This window comes from Rhincodon typus, chromosome 8 (assembly GCF_021869965.1).
Source record: "Rhincodon typus isolate 14 chromosome 8, sRhiTyp1.1, whole genome shotgun sequence".
NCBI classification, from domain to species: Eukaryota; Metazoa; Chordata; class Chondrichthyes; order Orectolobiformes; family Rhincodontidae; genus Rhincodon; species Rhincodon typus.
In genome coordinates this window covers 7513133-7527514 of record NC_063339.1, presented here as the reverse complement: position 1 = coordinate 7527514, position 14382 = coordinate 7513133, and the positions used below count along the sequence as shown (strand labels likewise).

The 14382-nt window shown below is 44.3% G+C and overlaps 1 protein-coding gene across 1 annotated transcript in view; it reads left to right on the top strand.

The window, feature by feature from the left end:
- Positions 1–14382, top strand: part of efcab11 (EF-hand calcium binding domain 11) — an 88550-nt gene that overhangs the window by 16341 nt on the left and 57827 nt on the right. The window contains exons 2-3 of the mRNA XM_048600023.1: positions 1993–2088; positions 8297–8345. Coding sequence (XP_048455980.1) covers positions 1993–2088; positions 8297–8345 — 145 coding nt within the window. The remainder of the gene's footprint in view (positions 1–1992; positions 2089–8296; positions 8346–14382) is intronic.

The following is a 14382-nucleotide window of genomic DNA, read 5'->3' as shown; positions in this document are numbered from 1 at the left end:
TGGCAGCCATTCATTCTCCAAGACTGACCGTTATCTGCTCCTTTGTCTGTCCAACTGTTCTCTGTCTTTGGGCTCTATCTCCACCTATCATTTACCCCTTACCATTCCCACCCCCCACCCTATTTTCTGCAAAAAAAACAGCCTTTTCCTAGCTACCATCATTTCTGAGTAAGGGTCGCTGGACCCGAAAAGTTAAATGTGATTTCTCTCTGCAGAAGCTGCAAGACTTGCTGAGATTTTCCAGGAATTTCTGTTTTTGTTTCTGATTTCCAGCATCTGCAATTCATTTTAATTAATTAGTAATGGGTTGAAAGGTTATGGGGAGCAGGCAGGAGAGTGGAGTTGAGGCCGAGATGACATCAACCATGATCATGTTAAATGGCAGAGCAGACTTGAGGGGCTGAATTGCCTGCTTCTCGTTCTTACGTTCTTAATGTCTGATTTTGTCACAGATATTTGACTAACCTCCAGCCATGAGGCTTTCAAGGTTCTGAGCATTCCAGTAAACATTTTCTTTCAGCTGCTTGGCATGTAGTCAAATGCTGCTTGTAAAGCATTATATTTCCATTAAATCCGTTTAACGTAAATAACACCTCTAATTTTTTTCATTACATTGGTCACTTCCTTTACAATGTATAAATCAAGGAACTGTAACAACCACACCATGAGGCCACTTGGCCCATCAAATGAGTGTATGTTGATTCATTTGCCCATCGTAGAAGGTCTACCCAGAAAATTTATAAGTGTTTCCTACTGCAACTTCCAGAAGTATCTCTTTAAATGAGTCCCATGTTCTCCCAACAACAACACCCACCCCTCACATCCACCATTGCACCTTCACACTTCCTGCGAAGACCAAATTTTCTGATCTCCGATCCATTCCTAACTGTTGTTGGTTTGAATCATTCCCGCATGTCTCGCTCTTTCAATGTGATCTTTTTGTTAACCTTTTGGGCAATCCCTTAATTCTCTCTCAATGCCTCTGAGAGATAATTTGTTGGGTGTCTCCCTCCCCCCTCCCTCTCTCTCTCTACCCCCATCTCTCTCTTGCTATGTCTCTCTCTCTCTCTCTCTCTCTGTCATACCCCCTCCAACTATATGCTGCACTGTTAATCACTCTGAGGAGTCCCTCTGCTGCTTGGAGGGTTGTGCAGAAAATGTGGACTATGCTTTGGTCCATGTTTAATGGTAGTTTAGAAACTGTGTGTACCTGCCAAACACCCTGTTCAGTGAAATTGCCAGCCCCCTCGACATGTGAAGCCCTCATGGGCGGCACAGTGGCTTAGCGGTTAGCACTGCAGCCTCACAGCACCAGGGACCCGGGTTCAATTCCACTCTTGGGCGACTGTCTGCGTGGAGTTTGCACATTCTCCCTGTGTCTGCATGGGTTTCCTCCGGGTGCTCCAGTTTCCTCCCACAGTCCAAAGATGTGCAGGCTAGGTGGATTGGCCATGCTAAGTTGCCTGTAGTGCTCAGGGAGGTGTAGGTTAGGTGGGTTATAGGGGGATGGGTCTGGGTGGGTTGCTCTGAGGTTCAGTGTGGACTTGTTGGGCCGAAGGGCCTGTTTCCGCACTGTAGGGATTCTATGAAAACAAGGGCTACCTGTATTTGGGTATATACTTAAAAGGCAAGAAAAAAATTCAGGGCAATGAATCACAAAATTTATATAGTACCAAAATTAGGCTGTTTGACCCATCATGTCTGTGCTGGTCATCAAGCTTGTATCAATTCAAATGACTAATGGCAATGGAGAGAGATTGGGGGAAAGTCTGATTGGATATCTTACTCAAAAAGCCAGCCCAGAATGGGCTGTGTAGCTACCTCTTCTGTTGTATGAACAATAGTCAAGATTCTTGATCAAAATACACCTTCAAAAGGTACCTGAAACATTAAGCAATCTTTTAATAATTGTAGGGGGTTGTGAGGGCAGGTGGAGGTGATGGGTGCAGGGTTTGTACGGTTTGGATCTCATTTTTCGTTTTAACAAATCAGGTTTTTCAGGAATGTGATTTGGGTCAAAAAGGCTACCTGAACAGAGAGGATCTCAAGGTTGCGGTGGTGACTGCGTATGGATATAAACCTTCAAAGGTAATGATGCTGCATTCAAATGATTCACAGTTAAGTTCGTTGAAACTTGGCTTTCATGAGTCCCACCCGCCATGGTTCAAAGGATAGCACTCATCTCTATGTGTCTGTAGGTTGTGGGTTCATACCCAGAGCCAGGAACTTGGCCAGGAACATTCCATTCAGTGCTGAGAGTGACTCTGTAGGAACTGGTGAACTGTCAGATGTATGGTGTGGGGAATGTTGTCACAGAATGAGGCTTTCCTGTTCTCTGTTCTTGCTCTGTAATTCATGACATTTGAGCATGACTGATCCTGTACATTTTCTGTTTTTTATCCATTTTTACTCCATAATTCCTTGATCATTGAATCTTTCAGTACAGAAGAGGCCCTTCAGCCCATCCAGTCTGACCATCAAAAATATACTACTACTGTACCTACATTAGCCCCACTTTCCTGCACTAGGCCCATAGCCTTGAATGTTACAACACTTCAGGAGTTCATCCAAGTACTCTTCAAAGATTGCAAGGTTTCCTGCCTCAGCTAGATAGAATCATAGAATCCCTACAGTGTGGAAGCAGTCCACACCAACCCTCTGAAGACCATCCCACCCAGACCCACCCCCTACCCTATCCCTGCATTTCCCACCCTCGACACTATGGGTAATTTAACATTCCCAGGCACAGTGTATTTCAGACCTCCACCACCCTCTGAGTGAAAACATTTTTCCTCAAATCCTCTCTAAGACTGCTGTTTTTCACTGTGAAATTATGCCACTTGTTATTGACCCTTCAACTGTGGGGCACAGCTGCTTTTATTCACTCTGTCCATACATTCATAATTTTATACACCTCAATCAGATCCCCCCTTCTCTCTTCCAATAAAAGCACTCGAGCATATCAAGCCTGTGCTCAGCCTTGTGGCTGAAATGCTCCATCCTGGCACCATCCTGATGGATCTGTCCTACATGCCCTCAAGTTCAGTCACATTTTCCTTACACTATGGTGACCAGAACTGCATACAGTAGTCTAGCTCCAGCCTAACCAAAGTACTGTACAGTTCTAACATAACTTCCCTGCACTTATCTGTGCCACAACTCATAAAGGCAAGTATCCTGTATGCCTTCTTAACTACCCTACTAAACTGTCCAGCTACCTCCTGAGAACTGTGGACAACCACCCAAGATTCCTCTGAGCTTCCTAGTTTCCTGCCATTCATTGAGTACTCCCATGTCTTGACCCTTCTTCCAAAATGCATCACCTTCTATTTATCAGGGTTCAATCCATCTGCCACTGATCTGAACAATCTGTTTATATCCTCCTGTAATCATCCTCCTCAATGTCAACCACCTGGCCAGACTTTGTCATTGAAAACTTACTTATCATGAAAAATAGGGAACCCAGCACTGAATCCAGTGGCATGTCACTGAACACAAGCCTCCCTCACACAAACAGCCTTCTGCCACCACTCTCTGTCTCCTTTCACTAAGCCAATACCAATTAGCCATTATCTGATACCCTTACTGTGTTTAACTTGGGGTCATGGAAATCTTAATTGATGGAAATGAATTGGTCGAGCATCACATTTGGACCACGTGAGTGCCAAGCAATAACCATCTCCAACAACAGATAATCCAGCTGTTGCCCCTTGACATGCAATGGTGTTACCATCATTGAATTTTGCCCACTATCAACATCCTTGGGGTTACCATCGACCAGAAACTAACTGGACTAGCCACGTAAACACAGTAACTACAAGAGCAACTCAAAGGCTAGCAATACTGCAGACAATAACCCACCTCCTGACTCTCCAAAGCCTGTCCACCATCTACAAGACATGGAATACTCCCCACTTCCCTGGATGGGTCCAGGTGCAACAATACACAAGAAGCTTGACACCCTCCGTCACCTACAGCATTCACTCCCTTCACCACTGAGGCTCAGTAGCAACTCCATAGACAGCACTTTCCAAACCTGTTATTGCTACCCATCTAGAAGGACAAGAGCAGCAGATACATGGGAACACCACCTGCAAGTTCCCCAACAAGTCACCACCCATCCTGACTTGAAAATACATCACCGTCACTGGGTCAAAATCCTGGAATTCCCTCCTGTGGATGTCCCTACGCCTCAAGGTCTGCAGTGGTTTGAGAATACAGCTTACCTCCACCTTCTCCAGGGTGATGGGCAGTAAATGCTAACCTTGCCTGTGATGTCAACATCCTGTGAAAGAATTTTTTAAACAGATTTTGATGATGGAAGGCTGCATCCCCTGTGTCCCACCACCCAAACCACAATGACTGTACTTACTTTAAGATGAGGATATCTCCTCAGTTTTCTGATTGGGTGTACAACCAGTTCATTACCAACAGAATGTAGTGGGGTGTTTCAGCAAATTTTAAAATCTGCTTTTGTTAAACAAGGAGACTTACCCTTCTGTTTTGCTTCAGAAAAAACAACTTTCCAGAGAGGTTTTAAGGTCATTTGCAAAAGATCCGGTAGAAATGAGTCCTTTTTCCTTTCGAGTGAGTTGCTATGAAAAGGTATTGGAGAGATATTAATTTACAAGAGGTGATTGGACATTTGTTTTAAAAAGGAGAAACAATCGCAGGTCTAAGGTGAAGGGACAGCGGTTGTGTCTAATTACATACATCTTGCAATGGACTGCGTAGTCAATGTGGCTGAATAATTCACGCCTCTCTGAGCTAAGCCAATTGGTACAGATAGGAAATAGCCGCTCGTTGTACAGGAACCTGAAATGCTCCAGTTTCAGCTGGATGTGAACCATGTCCATCTGGCAAAAAAAAATGCTGGAGGTTCTGGCAAAGGTCAACACAATCCAAATGTGTTGAGATACAGATGTGTAATCACAGCTTGGGAAAACTTAAAGGTAACTTCAAGAAGGAGAGGGTTTAGATTTGGTGGTGTGGAATAAAACTTGCTTTTATGTAGTGCTTTTCACAACCTTTTCTCGTCACAAAGTGCTTGATGCTTGATGAAGTATTGCTACAGTGAAGACACTGTTGTAATGTGGGAAGCAGCAACCAATGTGCACACAGGAAGCCCTCATAAATGGCAATGTAATAGCAACCGGATAATTCGTTTTAGATAAAAACAGAAATTACTGGAGAAACACAGCAGGTCTGTGGAGAGAGAGAAACATTAAGTTAACGTTTTGAGCCCAGTATGACTCTTCTTCAGAATCCATTTTGGGTATTGGTTGAGGGGTAACTAGGACTTAGGAGAGATCACCCCATTCCTCAAATATTGCCATCGGATTAAAAACCGAAAGAACTGTGGATCCTGTAAATCAGGAACAATAACAAAGTTGCTGGAACAGCGCAGTAGGTTTGGCAGCATCTGTGAAGGAAAAAGCAAAGTTGAAGTTTTGGGTCCGGTGACCCTTCCTCAGAAATGTTAACTCTGTTTTATCCTTCACAGATGTTGTCAGACCTGCTGAGCTGTTCCAGCAACGTTGTTTTTGTTGCCATTGGATTTATTAACTCAAGGGTTTAACATTTTATCTGAAAGTTAGAGCTTCTGACAATGCAACACTTAACTCAGTACTGAACTTGGTGGTTGATAGTCTAGAGTTTTGTGGTCAAGTCTCTAGTGTAGGACTTAAACCTCCCAATCTTTTGACTCCTTGGAGTCAGAGTAATTACCACTGAGGCCAGTCAAGGGAAAAAAATTGCTATTGAAGGGGCTGGTAGAGATGACAGCAGATACTCTCCCACATCGTCCTCACCTTCCCCTGCAGTGAGGGAATCCATGGCCTGTGAGTGAAGAAATTATGCAGTCACCACTAATACAACATCTGGGAAAATCTTTGGCTTGTGGATCAGATTGATCCACTTCACAGGAAGATGTGCAATCTATTTGTATCAGCACTTGAAAGGAAGAGGGGGTGGAAGAGAGAAGGGGGAGGTTGGATTCACAGGGAATTTTGCAGCTTATGGCTGAGGTGTCTGAAAGCGTGTTTGGCAATGGTGGAGTGATTTCGAATCAGACTTGTTGGAGTTGGAGATTACAAGGAGATAGAATGAGATAGAGACTACAGAGGAATTTGAAAACACAGACGCGAACTTTAAAACTGCAGCATTACTTCATCAGAAATCTGTGGCAGTCAGCGAGCACAGAAACCCAGAATTGTTACAGTGCTGAAGGAGGCCATTCAGCCCATCATACCCACACTGTGGAGGCAATGAGTGATTCCATTTTAGGCAGCAGAACTTTGGCCAAATTCTGGTTTATGGAATGTGTTGAAATTGAAACTCTGTTGCGCTGAGATCAGTCTCTTACTCCCTTTCTCCATGGGTTTGGTTGGATCAGAGGTGAGTTTGCAAAAGATGGTTTGATGAACTTGCTTTGGACAGCAGATGGCAGCCTCTTACTTCTGTCGAAGTGAAGTTAGATTTTGTTGAGAAAGCTCTGAGCAGAACTTGTCTTTTATCAAAAGGACAGGTGAAGATGATGGGGCTGAGCAGCAGCCTGCAGAACCTTCCCAACAACAACATTCCTATTGGCCAATTATAACATGTCCCAAAGTGCATCACAGAAGTGTCATCAGACACATTTTGACACTAAGCAACACGTGACATCACTGCCAAGTGCCCAAAAAACTGGGAAAAGAGCTGGGTTTAGGCATGTTCAGCGGACTCATTGCTAAAAGCACAGCCATCAGTAGTGAAGCAATTAAAATTTGGTATGTACAAGACCTGGAGTAAAGCAGAGATCCTAGAGGGGTTTGCAAACAATGAAGAGAATTTGTAAATTGTACCACCGCTGTACTGAGAGTCGGTGCACAGGTTTTCATTGTATTCATTCATGGGATGTGGCAAGGCCAGTGTTTATTGGTGAGGCCACTTCTAGAATACTGTATACAATCCTGGTCGCCTTCCTATAGGAAGGATGGTGTAAACTTGAGGGAGTGCAGAAAAGATTTACAAGGATGGAGAGTTTGAGCTGTAGGGAGAGGCTGAATAGGTTGGGGCTTTTTTCCCTGGAGCCTCAGAGGCTGAGGAGTGACCTTATAGAGGTTTATAAAATCAGGAGGGGCATGGATAGGGTGAATAGCCAGGGTAGAGAAGTCCAAAACTAGAGGGCATAGGTTTAAGGTGAGGGGGGGAAAAGATTTTAAAAAGGACCTGAGGGTAATTTTTTCACACAGAGGGTGATGCGTGTACGGAACAAGCTGCCAGAGGAAGTGGTGGAGGCAGGTATGATTACGACATTTAAAAGGCATCTGGATGGTTATATGAATTGGAAGGGTTTCGAGGGATATGGGCCAAATGCTGGCAAATGGGACTAGGTCAGATTGGGATGTCTGGTTGGCGTGGATGAATTGCATTGAAGGATCTGTTTCTGTGCTGTATGACTCTATTGCCCTTTCTTGGTGATAGATATCGAAGTTCTACACCCCAAGTACTTTGTGTCCATGCCTCCTGCAACAAGAGACTTCCTTGCTTGTGTTTAACCTGATGCCATGATACTTCATGGGGTCTGGAGTCAATGTTGAGGACTCCCAGGGTGACTCCCTCCTGACTGTACACCACTGTGCTGCTACCTCTGCTGGGTCTGTCCTGCAGGTGGGTGATGGTGATATCTGGAATATGGTCTGTAAGGCATAATTCGATGAGTATGATTACTCAAGGCCATTGCTTGACTAGTCGGTGAGACAGCTGTCCTAATTTTGGCAGGTGGACATTTAATTAATTGGGGTGGTGGTGTACTCAAAATCCACTGTGGTCTTACTGTTGCCAAGTTCTGGCTGGGAAGGCCCAAGGTCAAACTTCCTGCCCTTCTACCAGTTAAAACCCTCAAGTGGCAAATTAAGGACTGCTTAAAGGGCCTTGGCCTGTTGCTGCTGGGATTAACCCAGCTACAGGCAGTCACCTGGGGTGTGGGTCCTTCAATCAAAGATGTGCAGTGTGTGACTGAGGGACTGGATGTTGGGTAGGGGATGTCCACTAGGAGCATGTGCTCCCCCCACTCCCACATCACTTATTCCCTAGTGCCACAGAGTGTCAGTGGTGGAGGGAGTGAATGTTCCCAGTGCTAGGGAAATGAGGTGCTGATCAAGGAGCGCTCTTTGTCTTGGATGGCGCTGAGGTTGGATTTTGTTGAACTCTGGACACGTGCACTGTGCCAGTTTAGTTGTTATTTGAGAATGATTATGTATAGGACCAGATCAGTAAAACTGAGGTTTTTTTTTATTGCAATCATGTTTTACAGCTCGAGATGGATATGATGATGGCTGAAGCCCTGGAAAATAATTTGCCAGGTACCGTACCACCCAACGTTTTGTACTTAAATGTAAAATCTGTGTTGGATGGAACATTGGAATTGTTTTTTCACACATGTGGAGAGAATGTTCAATTGAAGCATACCAAGAGGGCATTGGATAGAAATAATGTGCAGGGATATGGGAAAAAGGCAGGAACCAGTGCAGGCACAGTGGGCTGAGTGGCCTCCTTCTGCACCATACCAATTTTGCTGGTTGCAAAGAGACAAGTCAATCTAGTTTTCTTTTCGCCATCTGGTAATCAACTAATTAATTTGGTGTTGTTGGAGAATTTGCTGCCCAACTGAGAGGGCGGACCAGTTTAAGTTAAATGTCTTAACTGAGATATCGCATCTCCAACTGTGCAGCACTCCCTCAGTAATGCCCTGGCAGTTTCAATTCAAATTTTTATCATTTAGACTCTCTAGTTGGTCTCGAAACAACAACCTTCTGGTTCAGAGTTGAGTGTCCTGCCCACTGATCCACAGCTGTCTCTTGAGAAAAATGGCCGTGATTTTGGAAAACAATTGTTATTGGTGTAACACTCTGTCTGCTTGAATTGCTTTTAAACAATATTATTTATTGTTCAATGTACATCAGGCTTCCTTAAAAGTAATGCAAAGGTGGAAGGTTGATTAGAATGAATGGTTCAAGTGTCACCTTTGAAACCAAACCAATCATAGTCCCCTTGTCCTGCTTGACCAAGTTGTACAGTAACATTAGAGCCCAGCCATAGCTCTGTGTCGCTATTGCTGAGATACAACCAGAATAGCCCCTAACAAGTACAATGCAGTGCCTTGTGAGTCTTTCGGATGAGATTTAAAACCGAGGCCTTTATCTGTCTGCTTGGCTGAGTGTGATATATCCATCAATGCTACTTCAAAGAAGTTAAACCCTACACCCTGGAAAAACCTAGCCCTCAATCGTTATCACAAACAATAGACTATCTGGACACCCTTGCACTGCTGTTCGCAATGTGCACATTGATCACTGTGGTTTCTATGTCGCAGCAATGTGGTTGGCACTTAACTGTCCTCTAGAAAAGTCATTGGAAGCCACCTATTTCAAGGGCATTTAATGATGGTCAACAAATGCTGTCCTGGGTCTCATGAGAGAAGAAAAAACAGTGGCTATACTTCGGAAAATATCGTAATGCCTTTTAAGCTCTTTGAGACATCCAGTGGTCGTGAAAAGTGCTATATAAATGCAAGCTGCCATTTGAATGCAATTTTGAACTAAGGGTGCACACCATAGGTGGCTCTGATCTGCTAATTGTATGTTTGCTACATGTTAATGTTATGGTTACACAAATGAAGGGCATCGATTGCTCCAATCTCTGCACATTTCATCAAGGTTCCCCTGTGGGTCTGCTCCTGCACCTGGCCAAGATAACCATTAATAGGTCCAGGCTGTGGCTAGTTGAAGAGGTCATTCAGTCTCATTACCTACCCCTCTGTTGTTCAACACATACCTGAGGGTCCATAGAGAGCGAGCACAAAGTACACTTGAGGCCCTCCACTACCAATGAATCATCAGACCTGGGAATAACACATTAATTGGATAAGTTTCCTTTGAAGTTTTAATAAAGCCATAAAACCTAGGAGCAGAAGTGGGCCATTCAGCCTAACGAATCTGCTCTGCCCTTCTATGAGACAGCAGCTGGTCTGATAACCATTGACTCCATGTCTTTTTCCTCATAGCTCCTTTTTGTTTCACTGCCCTATGGGTCTCTACCCTCAAGCTGTCCGAAATCCCGGGATGGTGGGGGCTGGATGAGATTGGAGGACCAGTGAGTTGTTGGGAAAAATGGGTGACAGTGGTGAGTGAGACCCAAGGGAAGTCTTAGGTTGGGCCATGTCTTTAGCCAGGTAGGGTGGTTCCTGAACAATCAAATCTCTCTTCATACAGCAGTCCTGCCATTCCAAGAATCCGTCTGGTAAACCTTCACTGCATTCTCTATTTTACCAGAACCACCTTCCTCAAATAAGGAGACCAATACTCCAGGTGCGATCCCACCAAGATCCTGTACAATTGCAGCAAGGCCACTCTGCTCCTGTATTGGAATCCTCTTGCTATGAAGATGAACATACTATTTTTTTTTTCTTTATTCATTCACGGGATGAGGGCGTCCCTGGCTAGACAGCATTTATTGCCCATCCGTAATTGCCCAGAGGGCAGTTCAGAGTCAACCACATTGCTGTGGGTCTAGAGTCACATGTGGGCCAGACCAGGTAAGGATGGCAGATTTCCTTCCCTAAAGGACATTAATGAACCAGATGGGTTTTTCCAACAATTGACAATGGATTCATGGTCATCATTAGATTCTTAATTTGCCACCTTCTCTGCCTGCTGCACGTGGGTCCTTACATCCAGACACTCGGGTCTCATTGTACCTCTCCCTTCATCTGCCATGCATTTATCCACTTGCTTAATCTGTCCGAATCACGCTGTATCCTCCTGACAGGTCACCCTCCCATCCAGCTTTGGGTCATCCACAGACTGAACTTTCTCACCATTCCACTGCCGAAGGCATCTTGTGCCTCACTGCCTCGCATCCACATCACCCACCAATGAGCTTGTAATGTTTACGGACAAAGTATGTTAAATTGGTCCCAAGGCAAAGAGTGAAGTTTTAAACCAAACACAAATCCCTTTCTTGGTGGTTTGTTTTACAGAATGCAGTATTAAAAGTCTGCCTCCCAGCCACTGACAACTAATGCTCTGGAATTCACTGTTACATTAATGAATAGACAAATTCACAATCAACGCTTAAGTCGATAGTGTAGCTCCAGACTACCCATGTCCCACCCGCGTCAACATGGTGCCCTACTAGTCATTGAGGGCACCAGCAGACCACCAGTACTGCCCTCCAGAGGTTACACAGGTGTGGACATAACCATGCAAGAAAAATGTTTCTTTTATATTTTTGTGTGTCATCAAATGAACAAACTAACAGGTGAACAATTCCTTAAAGGGGCACTGTAACAAAAACATGAACAGAAGTTTAGAAAATGAAATGAATGTAAGTTTTCTCAGGCTGATGATGCACTCCAGCCCGTTTGGTGCCCATCTGCCACGGAGAGCCTTAAACCCACTAGAATTCAGCCAGCCTGTCCTCTGGGGATACTCGGGAGTGGGTGTGACCACACGATCTTTGAACAATAGAGCCATGGACTATTTTCTAAATGGGGAAAGGCTTCGGAACTCTGAACCGCAAAGGGACTGGGAGCCCTGAATCAGGATTCTCTTAAAGTTAATTTGCAGGTTCACTTCACAGTTAAGAAGGCTGTGGTGGGCAAATTATTGGAGAGGATTCTGAGAGATAGTATTTATTATTATTTGGAAAAGCACAGTTTGATTAGAAATAGTCAGCATGGCTTTGTGAGGGGCAGGTCATGCCTCACAAGCCTTATTGAATTCTTTGAGGATGTGACAAAACACATCGATGAAGGTAGAGCAGTGGATGTGGCGTATATGGATTTTAACAAGGCATTCGATAAGGTTCCACATGGTAGGCTCATTCAGGAAGTAACGAGGCATGGGATTCAGGGAAATTTGGCTGGCTGGATACAAAACTGGCTGTTCAATAGAAGACAGAGGGTGGTAGTAGGTGGAAAGTATTCAGTCTGGAGCTCGGTGACCAATGGTGTTCCACAGGGATCTGTTCTGGGTCCTCTGCTCTTTGTGATCTTTATAAATGACTTGGTTGAGGAAGTGGAAGGGTGGGTTAGTAAGTTTGCCGATGGCACGAAAGTTGGTTGAGTTGTGGACAGTGTGGAGGGGTGTTGTAGGTTGCAACGGGACATTGACAGGATGCAGAGCTGGGCAAAGAAGTGGCAGATGGAATTCAACCCGGAAAGGTGTGAAGTGGTTCATTTTGGAAGGTCGAATTTGAATGCAGAATACAGGGTTAATGGCAGGATTCTTGGCAGTGTGGAGGAATAGAGGGATCTTGGGGTCCACGTCCATAGATCCCTCAAAGTTGCGACCCAAGTTGATAGGGTTGTAAAGAAGGCATATGATGTGTTGGCTTTCATTGGCAGGGGAATTGAGTTTAAGAGCGGTGAGGTTATGCTGCAGCTCTATGAAACTCTGGTTAGACCACACTTGGAATATTGCGTTCAGTTCTGGTCACCTCATTACAGAAAAGATGTGGAAGCTTTAGAGAGAGTGCAGAGGAGATTCACCAGGATGCTGCCTGGACTGGTCTTATGAGGAAAGGTTGAGGGAGCTAGGGCATTTTTCATTGGAGTGAAGAAGGATGAGAGGTGACTTGATAGAGGTTTACAAGATGATGAGAGGCATAGGTAGAGTGGATAGTCACTGACTTTTTCCCAGGGCGGAAATGACTATTATGAGGGGGCATAATTTTGATTGGAGGAAGGTATAGGGGAGATGTCAGAGGTAGGTTCTTTACACAGAGTGGTGGGCGTGTGGAATGCGCTGCCGGCAGTGATAGTGGAGTCAGATACATTAGAGACTTTTAAGCGACTCTTGGGTAGGCACATGGATGATAGTATAATGTAGGGTATGGAGGGTAAATTGATCTTAGTAGGCACAACGTCGTGAGCCGAAGGGCCTGTACTGTGCTGTTCTGTTCTTTGTTCTATGTTCTATGTTCTAATGCAATGTTGGCATTCATTTCAAGAGGGCTAAAAGAACAAGAGCAGGGAAGTATTGCTGATGTTGTATGTGGCTTTGGTCAGATTGCATTTTGAATATTGTGAGCAGTTTTGGGCCCCTTATCTAAGGAAAGATGTGTTGGCATTGGAGAGAGTCCAGAGGAGGTTTACAAGAATGATCTTGGGTGTTACGTTGGTGCTCCTTTTGGAATCAGGACTTACATACTACAGACATAACTATATATGTAACACTGGGGATAAAGGGTTTACAAGGAGCGGTTGAGGACTCTGGGTGTGTAGTCAATGGAGTTTAGAAGAATGAGGGAGGATCTGATTGAAACTTACACAACACTGAAAGGCCTGGCTAGAGTGAATGGGGAGGTGTTTCTACTCGTAGGAAAGAATAGGGCCCTGAGATGGGAATGAATTTCTTCAGCTAGACAGTGGTGAATCTGTGAAACTCTCTGCCACAGAAAGTTGTAAAGGCCAAGTCATTGAGTGTATTTAAGACAGAGATAGATAAGTTCTTGAATTAGTAAGGGGATCAAGGTTACGGGGAGAAGGCAAGAGAGAAGGGTAGAGAAACATATTTGCCATGATTGAATTGTGCGGCAGACTCCATGGGCTGCATGGCCTAATTCTGCTCCTATTTCTGATGGTGCAAACCACCTCCCTGGTTTACCACCACCACTGCTCCTTTTTGATGTTCAGGAGGCTCCTTTCTAATTCTCACTAACTCATTTATTTGGCACTGCAGTTATGTATTAGAATTGCATCCTGTATTTGAGCTGATATGTAGGGTATTTGAACTCTCAGACAAACAGAATTGGAAGACTGTCACTATACTCTAATTATCAACACTCCATTAAATTTGAAGCCATAGCGCATGAGGAACGTGTTAATTTCCTAAACACGGTATTTAAATTGATGCCAGACAACAGACATCAGTAAACAACAAAAGTTTTTTGCAAATGACTGACATGCACTTCTACACACAAATGGTCATCACCCTAAATACACCTTCCACAGACTGGTGAGGTTACAGCTAATGTGTTTGCTTTGCAATGCTAGAGCATATAAACCAGGAAGTAACCTTTTGATTGAATCTCCTTTCAATTTCAGATTTAAAATTTAACAATTGACAGTGTTCTTTGCAATAGAATCCACTATGTTTTTATCATATAGTTGCTTCAAAATTAATGTCTCCTTAAGTTGAAGGCTACATATTCATGTGCAAAGAATGAATTGCCTCAGGTGATTTCTTAAAGATACTTATCTTAGTATTTCATTTTTTCCAGGTTGAAAAGTCCTCTTCCCTTTGGCACCTCTCCCTCTCCCTCTCCCTCTCTCCCCTCCCTCTCCCTCTCTCCGCTCCTTCGCCTCCCGCTCCTTCGCCTCCCGCTCCTTCGCCTCCC